This window comes from Mustela erminea, chromosome 11 (genome assembly GCF_009829155.1).
Source record: "Mustela erminea isolate mMusErm1 chromosome 11, mMusErm1.Pri, whole genome shotgun sequence".
In the NCBI taxonomy this organism is placed as follows: domain Eukaryota; kingdom Metazoa; phylum Chordata; class Mammalia; order Carnivora; family Mustelidae; genus Mustela; species Mustela erminea.
Genome location: NC_045624.1, coordinates 5,462,845 through 5,480,312, shown reverse-complemented (window position 1 = coordinate 5,480,312; position 17,468 = coordinate 5,462,845). Strand labels below are relative to the sequence as shown.

Here is a 17,468-nt window from a genome sequence, read left to right as displayed (position 1 = left end):
GCGGGGCCTGTGAGGGGAGGGGAGGGGAGAAGAGCCAGGGGAGGAGACGGCCCACGCCAAAGCAGGAGAGGGCCCCGCAGGCCGGAATTCAGGTGTTTGGCAGAAACGGTGGAGAAGGCTCAGGCAGAGGGAGGGTGGAGGTCTAGGGACAGACTGAGGGCCACACGGAGCCGCGGCTCGGCCAAAGGCACCTGCTCGCCCACCTTGTCGGGGCGATGATCGGTGGTTTGACTTCCGGCCTGGCTTATAAAGCAGCCCCGGAAGGACTCAGCTCCCAGTCAGAGCAGGGCCTGTCCTCGTGCGCCCGGCTCCGTCTCAGGGCCGGCCGGCTGGCCCGCTCAGCGGAGCCTGTGACTTTGATCTTGGGGTTGTGAGCTGGAGCCCCATGTTGGCTATAGAGTTTACTTAAAAAACAACAACAAAATCCCTTAAAGTCCTGCATGATAAAATCTCAATCTGTTTAGAATATAAAATCAGCATTTATGGGTCAGACAGGCCCATATATGCAAAGATTCTCTATGCCTGGACTAGTTCTATACCTGCACGAACGCCTATGTATGTTAAAAAAACATGTTTCCACCTCAGATAACTTTTTTTTTTAAGATTTTATTTATTTATTTGACAGACAGAGATCACAGGTAGGCAGAGAGGCAGGCAGAGAGGAGGAAGCAGGCTCCCTGCTGAGCAGAGAGCCCGATGTGGGGCTCGATCCCAGAACCCTGGGATCATGACCTGAGCCGAAGGCAGAGGCTTTAACCCACTGAGCCACCCAGGCGCCCCAACTCTTTTTTTTTTTTAATTTTATTTATTCATTTGACAGAGAGAGAGAGAGCACAAGCAGAGAGGCAGGCAGAGAGACAGGGGAAGTAAGCTTCCACTGAGCAGGGAGCCTAATGCAGGACTCGATCCCGGGACCTTAGGATAATGACCTGAGCTGAAGGCGGATGGTTAACTGACTGAGCCACCCAGACACCCCGATAACAACCTTTTATTCCCCCTGATAACGAGTCCTGATAGCAAACTGAAGCTGAGTATATTTGAAAAGAATCCAGAAACCAGAAGTGCCTGGGAGGCTCAGTCGGTTAAGCAACTGCCTTCGGCTCTGGTCATGGTGCTGGAGTCCCAGGATCCCAGGGAGTCCCGCATCGGGCTCCCAGCTCCACAGCAGGTCTGCTTCTCCCTCTGACCTTCTCTCCTCTCATGCTCTCTCTCTCAAATAAATAAATAAAATCTTTAAAAAAAAAAAAAAAAAGGATCCAGCAACCAGAAAATCAATAGAATCAAAGGAATGTTATACGTAAGATCCATTTCACAGATGAAGAAATTGATTAATTCAAATATCTACATGTGTGGGATATATTAATTACGTTAAAGATTGCGACTGAATTTTAAAATTCTGTCTAGATGTCTGGTATCAGACAAGGATTTTTTTTTTTTTTTTGAAAGCTTTTATTTATTTATTTAACAGAGGGAAAGATTGCATAAGCAGAGTGGGCAGCAGAGGGAGAGGGGGAAGCAGGGTCCCCACCAAGCAGGGAGCCCGATGTGGGGCTCGATCCAAGGACCCCAGGATCACGAAGAGCTGAAAGCAGACGCTTAACTGGCTGAGCCACCCAGGCACCCCCAGACAGGGATTTTCCGGCTGATGGGCACTTTTTGGCCCTGGGGTTTTAGCTCAGTTACTCTTGGAAGAACCCAACTCCCTGTGTTCTAAGAAAGAGAATTTTTTTTAAAAAGGAAGGAAGGAAAAAATAAAAATAAAAAAAATAAATAAAAAAGGAAGGAAGGAAGACATGTTTTCCAGTCTTCTTGGAGAGCATGTACCAGGCCTCTAAGAAAACAACGTTTGTGCGAAGTAAGTAAACACTGGGAGATGATGCAGATCAGGTTTCCTTAAAATACACGTCAGTTGAAAAGTCGAGGGCAAAATGTTTGGCAAAACACAGCCCAGCTTTTTGCCAATCCCCAAATGTTTATGAAATATTTTAAGATTGTCAACAAACTACCCTGAAACCAGAGCTGCCATGGGGGTGCCCAGCGGTGTCTGAGGACGCCCCTGGCTTCCAGGGTTGGAAGGTGGCCCGGCACCCCGAGGGCAGTGGGGTGCAGCAGAGCCGGCCCTGCCCACAGCCCCCCCAACCACCCTGCAGTCATCCTCCGGGGGCGGGGCTGCACCGTCAGGGATCAGCCAAGCCAGGAGAGGCATCCGCAGGGGCATGGGCCGCCTCCTGGCTGATTCTGTCCCGTCTCAACAGTCCGACAGCAGGAAGGCGCCCTGCTGTGTGCGTATATAAGGCCAAGAAAAGTGCTGGAAAGCCGCGTGGCCAGTAAGCCGTGGCACCCGTCCTCAGCGAAGCCACAGCCACTAGCCCAGGGATGTGGACCAACTGCATGACCCATGCAAGTAGGGGGAACGATGTATACGATACAAATATAAATACCTGCAGGGGCACCTGGGGGGCGCAGTGGGTTAAGGGGTGACTCGGTTTCAGCTCACGCTGTGATTTCAGGGTCGAGAGATCGAGCCTCACGTCGGGCTCGGTGCTGAGCATGGAGTCTGCTTGGGATTCTCTCTCCCCCGCCCCTCCCCCACCCCTCTCTAAAATAAACAAAACTTTAAATATATATACATACACAGAGACATGTCTATAAATACCTATAAACAAAGACTTGAAGAGTCAATAATGAAAAGAATTTTTAAAATGTAAAAAAAAAAATCCCATCTCTGAAGCTGGGCCAGGCTGACCCTCTGCCCCTCGGGGGCCAGCTCAGAGCTGGTTGAGATTCTGTGCAGCGGTCAAGGGCCTCCCAGGGACAGGCCCCTTCCTCTGCATGCCGGGCAGCGACTCCGCGTCTGAAAACCCACGCTGAACGAGCCCCAGCTCAGAGCCCAGCCCGCAGAGGCTGCAGAGCGTGTCCCTGACCGCAGTCCGCAGACCGTGCGACAGGGTCCACTGCACACAGCCGACAGGGTCCCCCGGGGAGGGACGGATGAGGGAGGCTGGGGACAAGGGGGGGCCCACCCCGTCTCCAGGGACCACAGCACCACCACCATGAGCTGTTGGAATTGGGTAGAATAAGCAAAAAAGCCCAACTAAAAATAAACATTTTTGAAGGGAGAAAGAATGCAGATAAGATGCAGTTACTATGTTCAAAAGGACATGCTGAGGCTCAAGGTTTTCTGCCAAGTCGGCCCTCCCCGCCTCCCCGGCCGCACAGCCTGGGACTCGCTAGAAGCTGGGGGTCGAAGCGCCCCTCCACGTGCCGGAGGAGCCACTGGGCCACGGGCCTCCTGGGGTCTGCGGCCGCAGAGGGGGGCTGCCGTGGGCACCGGCCACGCTGGAACACTCGTTCCACTACCTTGGCATGAAGAGCGGGGCCTCCCCTCCCTCTGCCGCCTCTCTCCTCTCCTCCGGCCTGCTCCCTGCGGCGCCCCCACTCCCTGGGGCTCCCTGACACCCCCCCACCCCGCCTGCAGGGTTCAGACAGCTGGGAGCCCCGCAGGAGACCTGGGTCAGGATCTGCTGGCCCACAGCCATTAAAACCTCAAACCTCGGTCACACTTCCCTGGAGGGAGGCGTCTCCACAGCCATTTCCGGGCTGCCGGGAAGGCTCCGGGCCCGGCTCCTCCAGGTCTGGGAGCCCTGAGAGCCCTGTGGGTACCAGCCACGGATCCGGGGGATCCCCTACACCGTGCCCACCTTTGGAAAGGGTCTTTTTTTTTTTTTTTTTATCGAACTGGCCTTTAGCTACTGTGTTGAGGTGCCATTTTTGTTTCCTGCCTGATGGACGTGCATCTGGGTGTGTGACGTCAGCAAGCCACAGCAGCGAAGGCTACATGTCCCTGGCGTGGAAGGTGTGGCTGAAATTGTGTCTGACAAAGCCATGGGAGACTCAGCCTCCTGCCCCGAGCTCCCAGCCAGGACAGGCGGGTGCTCCTGTGGCTGGTGCAACCGCAGGGCCTGTCTTTCCAGTCCCGCTCCTCTCAGCCCACACCCTCCACCAGGCAGCTCTCCGGCCTCCTTCTGTGACCTCCTCAGTGGGCACCCACGGGGAGCTCACTACCTGCGGATGCTGGCCGCTGGAGAGCTGAAGAATAAATTTCTGACCTGTGCTTCCGTCAGCCACATCCATGCTTACAACAAACTGCATTTTGGAGTGCCTAGGGGGCTCAGTCGGTTAAGCGATTGCCTTTGGCTCAGGTCATGATTCCAGGATCCTGGGATCGAGTCCCATGTCAGGCTCCCTGTTAACCAGGAAATCTGCTTGCCCCTTTCTTTCCCTCTGTCTCTTCCCTGGCTTATGTGCATTCTCTCTCTCTCTCTCAAATAAATAAATAAAATCTTTGGAAAAAAAAAACAAAAAACGTAGGAGATGACTCAGCAAGCCCACTTCTGTGTCTCTACAAACGAAACGGAAAACAGGCCTGGAAGAGGTATTTGCACACCCAAGCTCAAGGCGGCACTTCTCACCACATCATGTGGAAGAAACCCAAGTATCTGCGGACAGATGAATGGGCAAAAAGAGGCAGACAGCAGACCAGTAGGCGGCCTTCCCAAGGAAGGAAATCCTGACAGCCACGACAGCTGGGATGAACCTTGAGGACATCCTGCTAAGTGACGTGAGCCTGTACGAGGTCCCCAGAGCGGTCAGATTCAGAGGCAGAACGCGGGATGGTGGGCGCCAAAGCCTGGGGTGGGAGAAAGGGGGTTATTGTTCGAAGTGGACACCGTCTCAGTTTTCCAGGATGGACAAGTTCTAGAGATGGGTCCTGGTAATGGCAGAAGGTCATCAATATTTACTGTCTTCAAACAGTACACTTAAAACTGGTTAAGATGGCCAATTGGATGCTACATGTTGTCTATGAGAGTTAATATCGTCCTGGAGCAAGAGGGAGGAGCTCAGAGCCTCCAGAGCCTCTCTGCCTGCGGGAACACGGGAGGACTCGTTAGCCCTTCCCAGCCTTGAATGGTGGAATCGGGCCTCAGGAGCAAAGGATGAAGAGTTTGGGGCTGGCCGGGCGCCGCGTCAAGGAGATGCTCTGGCTCAGGCTGGGCTTGTGGATGTGAGCCTGGAGGACAAGGTCACTAACAGGAGCCAGGAGCTCTTTACTGACCGGTTTTCCCACCCCCTCATAACCTCGTAAGACTGGATGACTATTTTATCATCCCAATTCACAGATAAAGAAACTAAGGCATGAGAAGTTAAGTAATGAGATTTGAGCCCAAGCCACCCAGCTCCAGAGCCTGGGCTCACGACTAGTAACGGCCTGTCCTGCCTCCCTGCCCCCTCCCCGTGGCGGGTAGGGGTCAGGGGTCATCGGGACGGGCAGGCACCAGCAGGCTTCCAGCAAACAGGAGGTGCCGGTTGTTCACACGGAACTGAAAACAAACAGCTCCCCACCATGCCGGGAGACGCTGCTAGAAGACAAGGACGCTTGTGGCACAGCCGCGGTGGGCTGGAACCTTCAGGCCGGTGCCTTACGACATGGGAACAGCTCAGGTTGGGGACGGTCATCTTGGGACATGCTGCTTATCTCACTGAGCCAACGGAGTGCCCTGAATGACTGGTACCCAAGGAATAAGGAAAAAAGGGGGAGGGGTAACTACATTAAATGCGACTCTTCCCTTTACAGAGTAATTGGGCCGTAAGCCTACACGTGAAAGCCAGTCCCACGGACTGAAAAAAGAAAGCCCCCGAAGGAGGGAAGCTGGGGGGCCCTGGTGACTCAGCCTGCTCCCCAGGACCAAGGGTGACAACTTGCCCACCAAGACCCCACCCACAAGGGACTGTCCTATTCTTCCTTTCCTGCACATCCCTTGGCGTAAATTTTCAAAAATGCTGCAAGATTCACAGAAAAGCCTTGGGTTCCCTCAACTGCCTCTGGCCCCCTGGGGGAGCTGAGCAGAGCAAGAAGCTCCAGGGCAGAAGGAGAATGCCCAGCAGGAGCTGCGCACACCGGCCACGCTGCCCCAGAAATCCAGGCTTGGCCCCCTGCCAACAGGCTCTTCTCCAGAACCTTCTTAGGGGCCCAAAGCTGCAGCAGGCGCTGGCACTCACCCCAATCTGGCAGTTTCCACAACAGGAGTAGAAAGAGCCTGGAGTGGGGGGTCAGGAGAGCCCCACAGATCTGTAGGTTGTCCTGATGCAAGCCGGAGCCACACAGAGGGGGCAAAGCTGTCCATGCAATCCCTCAGTGTGACCTCAGCCAAGTCCCATAACAGCTCCCGTCTCAGGGCATGCAGACAATAGAACCTACCTCACAGGCCAGGTTATCTAGAAAACACTTCGAACACTCCGTGTGCCAGTAAAGAGATCTGTGCCTGCCTAGTCCCGTCTATAGACCCGTGTCGGCTCTACCCACATCACAGTTTTGAGCATTAATTATAATGGATAAAGAAGTAAGTGTATTGAGGGATATTAATAAAATACAGGATATTAAACAAATGCTAAGACACTGGTTATTATTTCACTAATACAAACAAATCTTATTGGGGGCAGAGCTGGCAAGACCTTGCTTTCCTTGGGGGCCACGCAAGGAGTATCTCGTGCCCCAAAAGACTCTTTTTCAAGTTGAGTGTAATAGTGCGATTTCCGGATAAGGAAAGATAACTCCTGTCAACCCTTACAGCCGCAGAATCAATTCTGACAGACACGAGCGGCAGGGATTCATCTGATAGTTTTCCTTGGAGTGGGATGGCTCTCAAGCAGGCCACCAGAGGGGCAGGCACCGCCTCACCAGGACATGGGGGTTGGTGTCCTGAGGGGACAAGCCACTGTGAGGGCCACCAAAATGGGTGGGAGGGGGAGTTGCCAGGCATGAGCTGGGAGGTGATGGTGGAGCAGGGCTGGACAGGAGGGTGGGCTCTGGAGAGACCCTGGGTACAGAGTCCCATGCCCACCTGGAACCACCCTGGAAGAGCGGGGAGCTTGACTGGGGGGGTCACCCACCTTCGAACTAGGCTCCACACTGGACACCAGGCCCGGGAGCTCCCCGGGGTCAGGGTGCATCAGATCCAGCCAAAAGCTTGTTAGAAACGCAAATTCTGGAGTCGTACACCAGGGCCCTCACTGGAACTGGGACCTGGGAATTTATGTTTCTGAAAGCCCGCCAGATGAGTCTTATGTTTGGAAAAGCACTACAACTGGATTATAAATTTTGGACAGATCTTAGATCTCCCAGCCTCACTTCAGTGCCTGTCAATCTGTGTGACATTGGGGGTGACTCTGGGGGTGGCCAGAGGAATATGTGTTAGTTTGTAACTGACTCTCCTTTATCACCCCCGGCCGCAAGTAACGGCCAATCCAAATTCATCTCTGGGCTGTGAGATATCCACCATAACTGCTTTTATTTAAAAGCAATAGGGTCGGGGTGCCTGGTGGCTCCAGTGTCTGCCTTGGCCCAGGTCATAATCCCAGACTCCCTGCTCAGTGGGGAGCCTGCTTCTCTTCTCCTCCCCTTGCTTGTGCTCTCTTTCTGTCAAACAAGTAAATAAAATATTTTTAAAAAATAAAAAATAAAACCAATCGAGTCCGTATCAGCCAATAGTGAAGCTGATTTGTACTCCCTGTGCCTGCCTACAGGACTTGGAAGGCCTGGGGAGGCCACCCAGGATTTGCTGATTGTGGTGGAAAAAAACCAGGCGGTGATAAATAACCATGTGCAGAACCTTGTGCTCCAAGGGGCTGTACCCGCTGCTCAGGGGACACCAGGGGTTGAGCTGGAGCAGGGACTCACAGCCCTGGCCTGCAGACATGTGACAGGGGCCCAGGGTATGAAAGCCGTCCACCTCCAGTGACGATACACAAATATAAACCCGTATGTAGGCACTTGTGAAACTTTCATAAAACGGTATGTATGTCGGATGGCCTGGGTGGTTCAGCCTGCCTTTGGCTCAGGTCATGATCCCAGAGTCCTGGGATGGAGCCCCACATCCGGCTCCCTGCTCGGCTGGGAAGCCTGCTTCTCCCTCTCCCGCTCCCCCTGCTTGTGTTCCCTCTCTGGCTGTCTATCAAATAAATAAATAAAATCTAAAACAAACAAACAAACAAACCCCAGACAGTATGTACTCCTACTGTGTGTGCCTCCTGCCATGCATCGTTTCCAGATATGCTAAATCGGTTTAACAACCCCTTTTTGAGAAACTTTGATCCACCCCCACCCCAAGCCTCTTCATTTTCCAGCAGAAGAAACAGGCAGGCACGAGAGAGCAGAGCAGAAAGGCTCTGCTTTTCAATGGGGAAGGGGGCGTTCAGATTTCAACTCAACCCCCCACAGTGTGACAACTTACTTCCTGCCTCAGTTTCCCTGTCTGCACGACTGGGCTAACAGCAGTGTGAGGACCGGGCACGGCCGGCCGTTCTCGGTGCCGCCCGCACCTCGCAAGCGCCGGTGGTGACAATGGCTCCTGGAGGAAATGTCTGGCCAAAGGCCACTCGGGCAGCGAGAGACGGGGGAAGGCGCTGCCTAGCGCGGGGAGTGCGCGGAGATGCGGTTCCGGGGGACTCTTAAGGCCGCTGTGACTGCAGTGATTTTCTGCACCGGGCGGACAGGTGAGGGGAGACCCCTGCAGCCGGGGCACCCCGACCCCGCGGGCTCCGCACCCCACCCCGCGCGCGCTCGGCCGCTCGCACGCTGGGCCCCCACGAGCGCTCCCCCACGAGGGCCCCGCCGTGGGCGGGGTTGGGCTCTAGGGCAGGGGCCGGCGGGCCGCAAGGCTGAGGTGTGCGGCGGCCGAGCGGACGGCGGGGACGGCGGGAGGGTGTACCTTGCAGGAGCGCGCAGCACTGGCCGTCCGCGGTGCTCCAGAGCCGGGCCGTGCCGTCCTCGCTGCCCGTCAGCAGGCGCTGCCCGTCCGGGCTCAGGCTGAGCCAGTTGATGCCCCCGCGGTGGTCGGCGCAGACCCTCAGGGCCGACCCTCCGCCCCCCATGCGGCCGGCCGGGCGGGAGACGAGGAGGCTGCGCCCCGCTACGGAGGGGCGCCCCGGCATCCGCGCGGCAGCTCTCGGCAGCGGCGTCCCGCGGCCATGACCCTGCGGGGCACGGGGTGCGGCGGAGGTGAGGCGGGGGCCCTCGCTCCCGCGCCGCCCGCACCGCCTCCGCACCCGCGGACCGAGCGGGGGGTAGGGGGAGGCGCTGCGGGGGGCGGCCCGCGGGGACCTCCCGCTCCCGCAGTGGAAGAGACCCGGCCCCGTCGCCGCCGGCTTCCTCCCTTCCCCACGCCCCACCTGAGCGGGCCCGTGCTCGGAGCCGGGACCCCCGGGCAGAGGCGTCTCCCCGCGCGCTGGAAGGCTCAGGCCTCGTCGCGGGGTCCGGCGGCGGGGGGACCCCGGCAAGCAGAGCGCCCTGCGGCCGGGCGCCGCGCGCTGGGGGCGGCGAGTGTGGAACAATACAGGCCAGCCTGGCTCCTCCTCAGAGACCACCCCCCAACCTGTCCCCTCCCACTTCTCCGGCCGGCGCCCCAGCCCCCACCCCGCTGCCCCACCCCGGCACCGGGCGCTCCGGACCCTCCTCGGCGCGCGGGCACAGCGCCCTCCCCGGGGACGCCGGGAACCCGCGCACGTGCGGCTGTCCCCGCTGCCCCGTGCGGCGACCGAAGGCCGGGACGAGGCGGGGGAGGTGGACGCAGGGTCCGGTGGGGCGAGACGCGCACGCCCCGGAGCTGACTCGGGCTGGCGGCTGCGCTCCTAGACCCGGCGAGTCTGTGCCGCTCCAGGCTCCCAGCCCTAAGGACGCTGCCAGAGAGGTTCTCGGGGGACTTTGGGGCGGCCCCCTTGTTGCAGAGCGCTCCTAGTCCGCTCTCGCTGGGAAATTACACATACGCCCCGATTCGCAAGTCGGGTGGCGGCGGGCGAGCGAGGGAAGAGCGGCGCGATGGGGCTTCCCGGAGAGGTCAGGTTCAGGGTTGTGAGCGGCCGCGGGGTCCTAGGCGACCCGCTCCCGCTTCCTCGTGCTGGGGGTTTGGGGCCCCCACCCACTGATCCGTCTTTCGACAACCTCTCCCACCCCCATCGCATCCCAGCGCCTCTCAAGGTCCACTGAGGTCTCTACAGGAATCCCACACCCCGGGTCGTGAGCCCTCCCGGAATGTCTGCTGGTTCCCATTAGAGCTGTTCCGGTGCCTGCTTCGCGGGGGGCGGGGAGGGGTAACACCCCCCACACTGGTTCCTCCAGGTCCTAAAGGGAGCAGGGTTTCCCGAGGGGCGGGGTGGAGGGGAGGCCAGGGAACAAGGTCGCTTTGGAAAGCCAGCCCTCATCGCCACAACAGACCCTCTCCCAGTGGCTATGTCCAGACTCGCAAAGAAAACCCCATGATGGGGTCCCAAAGTACATGGGACAATTTATTCTCCCAGAGTCTAAACCAGAGAAATGCACTCTTTCCCTAATCCTGGGAATCAGCTTGCAGTTAAGTTGAAGAAGGCACCCGGTGAAGGGTGGAAGGAAGGGGGCCCTGATGCAGTGGGATTTGGATTGTGGAGGTGGCCTGAAAGGAGGCAGGAGGCGGGTGTGATCATGCCGGAGAGAGGAAGTCGGAAACTGGTGAAGTATTCTAGAGGTGTTCTCTTCGGAAACTGGGAGCGTGCGGGCAGGAATGGACTCTGGGAGTCTGCACTATGCTAAGACAGAGTAGAGGGAGGCTGGTGACATGTGTCCAGAGATGCACCTACAGGCTGATCCCGAGTTCTTTTTAGGACCTGCGAACTTGAAGGTGCCATGGCAACATCTAGGTATGAGACCCATGGGCAGTTGGGCCATACAGGTGCTCAGAAGAAAATCCAAAGGAGACAAAAGACCCTTGCTCCAGGGGTGTCTGGTGGCTCCTTCCCTGGGGGTCCTGGTCTGATCCCTTTTACCCTCTCCGCCCCCAGGACGGGGTCCATCCAGACCTGACACAGGAAGTCCACGCAATTCATGAAGGGGAATTTCTGAGCTACCATTTGCTGTTGAAAAAAAGAAAGGGAAACATGTTTTCCCCTCCATTCCAGGTTTCAGCCTTTACAAGGCATACAGAGGACTGTTTGGAACCAAGAGACCTTCCCAAGCCTCCGGCCCTTTGATCGTGAAGGCAACAACCCTGTCCGGCTTGTGGTTTCAGGCCAGCTCTGCTAACAGCTCTCAGCAAATCACTCCCTGAAACTAACCCACCCATGCCCACTGCTCCCCAGCTTCTTGCCTGCATCCGATAATGAAGAGGTAAAACCTGGTCTCTGTTTCCGCCAGCCCTGTCCTAACAGAAAGCAACGACTTATAGGGCTGGCAGAAATCTTTCCTACATATTTTCTCCTCCCCAAATACTAAACAAGAAATCCTACGCTATCGGAATCTTTATGTTATTTCATTATAATCCAGGGACAGCGATAAGACAGGCACAATTACACATTGTGTAATAACATTTAACTTCCACGGCAACTTCTCATATTAAATACTCTCTTTTTGATCTTGCTGAGGAGGACAATGAGGCCTAGGGAGGGTAAGTGGACAGTCGCTCAGTGTGTGGGACATTCAGGTCTAAATGATCCGTCTGCACAAATGCAAGCAAATCAGTAGCTTGAGAGGAGCAGGGGCCATCCCTCTGCACCTAAGACACAGAAGGCTTGTGGCAGTTCTTTCCCTCTAATCTCACTAAATTTTCCTGGAAAGGAATCTCAGGCAAAGGTCTCACAAGAGGGCTTTTCCCTGAATGTCATGATGATCTGTGGGACCTTGCTAAGTGCATTTCTCTGTGGATGGAGGCAAGCGAGCCGGCACCCCGTCTCTTGCTCCCTACAGAGGTCTCAGACATGCTGGCTTGTGGGCACCCTCTCGCCAGTGACTTTTATTCTCATCGGACCCAGCAAGGCATCCTGGTTGGAGTGTGTGCAAGAGTGTGTGTGTGTGTGTGTGTGTGAGAGAGAGAGAGAGAGAGAGAGAGAGAGAGCGACTAGGAGGGACAACCAGGGAGGCTGGTTTAGCAGCATCTGCTTTCACTCATTCCAGAAGATTTCTAGCTGCCCACAAAATGATGCATTTGCTTGTCCTCTGCAAGGGTTCTGAAGCCAAGTTTAATTCGTACTGGAGTTGTTAATCCTACTATGGGTATTGTACATGAATTTTGTGTGTTTCGGAGTGAAAGCCAGGGCCGGCTGTGCCACTGACTGCGCGCCTTTCTTTTGCTGGGAGCGGAGACGGGGAGCAAGCCGGTGTCAGTCGGGATTCTTCATGGCACAAGAAACTGAAGTCAGCAAACTTGCAGGAGAAGGGGATTTATCAGAAGGGTCTCAAGCGAAGGAAGAGATGAGTATCCAGATTAGAGGAAAGAACCAGGGACATGCGGGGCTCTCAGCAGCTGGAACTCATGGAATGGGTCCGTGGGATGCTGTTACGAGTTGACCTTGGCTCCAGCTTTTTTCCTGGTGTGATTTGGCACCAGATTTCACTTTCAAGGAGAGAAAAGTTAACTGCCTACACTGAGCTTAATTCCGCTGTGAGCAGCGCCCCTTGACCTCTGCCTCAGCCGCACTAGCCATGGCTCCTCAGGTCACCGCAGTCTTCCTTTTGGCTGCCCAGCGCTCACACACAAACACCCTTCTTTCCACGGTCACGGTCCCCAGACGCCCTGCTTTCCAGTGACCGCCCCATGTGAACCACGCACGCACTGCCCCATTTTCCGACGCGGGACAATGCACCCGGCTCTGAAGTGACATGATAGGGTGGCCGGTCTCTGAGTCCAAGAACTCTGAGTACATTCACGTCTCAACCACATACTGTCTTAATATCCTCCAACCTGTGGACGAAATAAAATCAAACACCAAAGCCTATATCACCTATAAACAGAAGAACGTTTTAAAGATGTATGTGACCCAGCAAGCAAAAAGAAAGGACAGAGGCTGCCATTCTTGTTTCTAGAACTGACATATGTGTCATCTGTCCCCATGACTCATTGCTGGTCCCCTAGTTTCTGGGTCCTATCTCTGCCAGGTGAGATTGTGGACACCCTAAACTTTATTCCCATTAAGTAATATATACTGAGCACTTAGAATATGCTGGAACATGTTACAAGTGCTTTATAGGTCTTATTTCATTATCCTCAGAATAACTTTTTTTTTTAATTTTTTTAAATTTTTTTTTTTAAAGATTTTATTTATTTGACAGAGAGAGATCACAAGTAGGCAGAGAGGCAGGCAGAGAGAGAGGAGGAAGCAGGCTCCCTGCTGAGCAGAGAGCCCGATGTGGGACTCGATCCCAGGACCCTGAGATCATGACCTGAGCCGAAGGCAGCGGCTTAACCCACTGAGCCACCCAGGCGCCCGCATTTTTTTTTTTTTTTTTTAAAGTAGGGTTTGAACTCACAACTCTGAGCTCAAGAGTTGCAGGTTCTACCAACAAGCCAGTCAGGCGCCCCTTCCTAATAACCTCTTGAAGACGTCCTACTTACATCCCCTCTTATCACAGACAAGTGGAGTAGGAAACTCTCCCAGGCTCCCCCAGCTAGCAGAGCAGAGGCTGGACTGGAGCCCAGGCCTCTGTTGGTTAAGTGTCTTCTTTGGGCTCAGGTCCCCTGCTCAGCAGAGAGTCTGCTTCGCCCTCTGCCCCTCCCCCAGCTCCTGCTGTCTGTCTCTCTCAAATAAATAAAATATTTTTTTAAAAGAAGTTTAGGGGTGCCTGGGTGGCTCAGTGGGTTGAAGCCTCTGCCTTCGGCTCAGGTCACGATCTCAGGGTCCTGGGATCGAGTCCCGCATCGGGCTCTTGGCTCAGCAGGGAGCCTGCTTCCTCCTCTCTCTGCCTGCCTCTCTGCCTACTTGTGATCTCTGCCTGTCAAATAAATAAATAAAATCTTTAAAAAAAAAAAAAAGAAGTTTATTTATTTACCTTCCCCCTGCATCTTTATTTGAGGAAATGACCGAAGGTCCAACTTTTAAAAAACTAGCAAGAAGTTGTGGCAGGCGTCTTCCTCCAGGTGAGTGGTCCTCCCACTCCACAAAGTACCAGGTCTGGGAATTGTGCGATTCTCTCACATGCTGGCCCCAAACAGGCATCTCTTCACCTTCCTGACCCTGCAGATTAAGGGCGACTTCAGAGGATTGCTTACGGATGTAACGCCAGGAGATCCCTGTTAATGACCCTGAGCCTGAGATCTTGGAAGGTGACCGGGCTCCCAGAGAACCAAGCTCCTCCGCGCCTGCCTTACACTCTGAGAAATGACCTACCCACCGACCTACCCACCGTAGCTCCCAGCAGATGCTCCTCCACCCCTCCAGAAACCAGACCATTCCATCACAGCGCCTCCTATTAGCATTCCCCAGCAGCCCATAGAGACAGCCTTTTCAATTCTGGAACATCCGTCACCAGTTTATTCCTTGTGGCAAGATGGGGTGGTTGGAGTCAAATGGGTGCCCTCAGGGTGCCTGTGAGGGGTGGGTGGGGGGGTGGGTGCAACTCAGCATTCCTGTCTCCCACAGTCTTAGAACCCTGTTCTCTGTGTTAATGCAAGGGCTCCTAGCCAGTCTTTCTGGGTCATGTCATTGCCGTCAGTTGGCATCAACCAGTCCACTAAGCTGTTAGAGCACAGACACAGTCCCCAAGTCAGTGTGTGAAACACGGGATTGTCTTCTCTGTACCCTCAATTGGATCTAGAACTGTGTTCCTCCTTCTTGGTCAAGCATCCTCAAAATCCATTCCCACCTTCTCCAGACATCTGATGATGGAAATTTGTGAAATCCTGCAATTTCTCTGGTGTCTCTCTCCTTGCTTTGTTTCTGCATCTCTGCCTCTAGTCCGAGGCATACGAGCTGAAACCCCATCACTGGGCAGGCAGCCGTGAGGGGTTCAGCAAGAACACCGTTCACTTCTCCTTCAAGGGAAAAGCACCTTCTTCTTCTTCTTCTTCTTCTTCTTCTTTTTTTTTTTTTTTTAAGATTTTCTTTATTTCAGAGACAGAGAAAGAGCATGAAGGGTCATGAGGGAGGGGCAGAGGGAGAAGCAGACTCCCTGCTGAGCAGGGAGCCTGATGTGAGGCTTGATTCCAGAACGCTGGGATCATGACCTGAGCTGAAGGCAGACGCTTAACTGACTGAGCCACCCAGGCGCTCCAAGGGAAAATTTTTCTCAGGTGAGTAGGGAGGGTTTCTAAAGATTCGATGGATTTGGGGGTTTTCCAAGTCCTCCAAATCCCCCAACCTTATGCATCCCAAGAGTTTGGGGTCTCATGCTCTCATTCTTTTCTCATTAGTACTTGAAATATACTTGAAATTTCACATGAAAGACCTGGACCATTTGTGGATTCAACTGATGTTTTCATGTAGCAATCGACAAAATCGGTCTCTAAACTTTGTTTCCAGTGAGATCTTTAGTCTGTTCACAGAAAGTCCTGGGTTCCACCAAGCACTTTGAGATTTAATCTTCGTGTGTATCCAAATGCCCAATGCTCTAGAAACAACTCTCTCCAGTGACATTTGCATTCTGCATCACTTTAAAATTGTTTATGACAGCGACGGTACAGTCCTTCAAGACTCCGCCTCAGTGGACACCTCATTCCCGTTGGCCACGGCTGGAACTTGACCGTTTCCCACTCTCTACCATGGGCGGCTTTTTCCTCCTGGATCTGTTGCCTGTGGCTGCCGTCAGGAAGTACCCCAAACTCAGTGGCTTAGACGACAAGAAGGTTAGCAGATTGGAGAGCAACCAACAAGGCGAGGAGGCCACAGATACATCTAAGTCACGTATTTTCCCTCCTCTGAATACAGATATCACACTATTAGCCCACTGGCTGCAGGGCAGAGAAGATATTCTCAAGAGTTATAGAACCCTGGGGCGCCTGGGTGGTTCAGTCGGTTAAGCATCTGCCTATGGCTCAGGTCAGGATCCCAGGGTCCTGGGATGGAGTCCTGTGTCGGGGCTCCCTGCTCAGCAGGGAGATTCTCTCTCTCCCTCTCCCTTTGCCCCTCCCTCTGCTTGTGCTTTCTCTAAATAAATAAATAAATAAATAAAATCTTTTAAAAAATCTTGAAGGAAGGAAGAAAGAAAGAAAGAAAGGCAAGGGGCGCCCGGGTGGCTCAGTGAGTTAAAGCCTCTGCCTTCAGCTCAGGTCATGATCCCAGGGTCCTGGGATCGAGCCCCACATCGGGCTCTCTGCTCAGCAGGGATCCTGCTTCCTCCTCTCTCTGACTGCCTCTCTGCTTATTTGTAATCTCTGTCTGTCAAATAAATAAATAAAATCTTAAAAAAAAAAAAGAAAGAAAGAAAGGTAAAATTAATCCTGGCAAAATAAATAGGGCTTAATTTCTCTAACCTTGCTTAGCAGCTTGCTTAGCAGCTTAATGAGGTTGGAACCAGAGTCTCTCTACTTTGCTCTCATAATTACAAGAAGGCTGCCTATGCTCCTGGCATCACATCTTCATTCCAGACAGGAAGCCAGGGAAAAGAGACATTTTATCAAGGCAGCAAAAAGCTTTTTGGAAGTCATTTTAACAGTCTTTGACTTTCATCTCTTTGCCCAGAGCTTTTTCCCATGGCTGTGTCCTGGGGCTGTGTCTGTGGAACGGAGTCAGGGGAAAGAGTAGCTGGCTTTCCCAGATGCGTTAGTGAGAACAGGCCAGGCAAGCGGACAGGGACTGTTAGCTAGTCTCCATTGTCTGTCACATCTCCTTAGGTCTTTCCTGACTCGTGTTTTTCAAACTAGAGAAATATGACCCATTGGGGTCATATGGGTCTCTGACCAGCACTGTTTTAAAGGAAAATATTGACATTCAGCTCCACACAGCCATTTCAGTTGTATATAATGACCCACATACAGGTTTCATTGGAAAGACGGAAGGTCACTGTGGTGGGGCCAGAGGCAGGAGTCAGGAGCGTGCTCTGGGATCACACGGTTGGGGGCACTTCCTTTGCAACCATGGTGCAACTTTCGGAAGTTATGATAATTTTTAAAATCTATTTCTTCAACGATAAAAGAGCGAGAATAACATACCCAGCTCATCACATGTACACATGGTTTAGCACAGTGTTTGGGGCATAGTAATCGCTCAATAATATTTAGTAGTTGCTCAACAAATAAATAAATAGTAATTGCTCAATAAATATTAGCTGCGTTGTTGCGATTCGTGGATACTGACAATGAAGGGCCCAACTAGATTTAAGGGCCCAACTAGATTCACTGAGAATGAGCCAAACGTCCCTCTGTAAACAAGTGATGCGAAAACATTCGCCCCCACAGAAAGTTTACTTTGGCTTGATCCCATCAGCCCAGCCCTATGGGGCATTATTAGTCGAAGTCCTAGGGAACTTGTTTTCTTTGCAAGGGGGATGTGTGGAGGATGCTGCCTGTGGGTTGCAGCAAAGGTCCTGAGGACCCATGGAAGAAATTTCCCCTTGGCCCGAGTCCCAGGAACGGCTGGGCTCCTCCTGGGAAAGTGGTTTCTTTTTATCTTTTGGACCCTGCATCATGGCACCGACACTGTTCCCTGCTTGCTTGGGGCCCAGTTGGGAGGCC

At 53.8% G+C, this 17,468-nt stretch overlaps 1 protein-coding gene across 5 annotated transcripts in view; it reads right to left on the bottom strand.

The window, feature by feature from the left end:
- The window catches only part of WDR86 (WD repeat domain 86), a 41,669-nt gene extending 31,563 nt beyond the window's left edge, over positions 1–10,106 (bottom strand). For 4 of the 5 annotated variants that reach the window (XM_032304281.1, XM_032304284.1, XM_032304283.1 and 1 more), the window contains exons 1-2: positions 9,229–10,106; positions 8,769–9,033 (exon numbers count right to left, since the gene is read on the bottom strand). In XM_032304281.1, coding sequence (XP_032160172.1) covers positions 8,769–8,991 — 223 coding nt within the window. In that variant the 5' untranslated portion in view covers positions 8,992–9,033; positions 9,229–10,106. The remainder of the gene's footprint in view (positions 1–8,768; positions 9,034–9,228) is intronic. The other variant, XM_032304282.1, reaches the window with a different exon arrangement.
- Between the last annotated feature and the right edge of the window lie 7,362 nt (positions 10,107–17,468).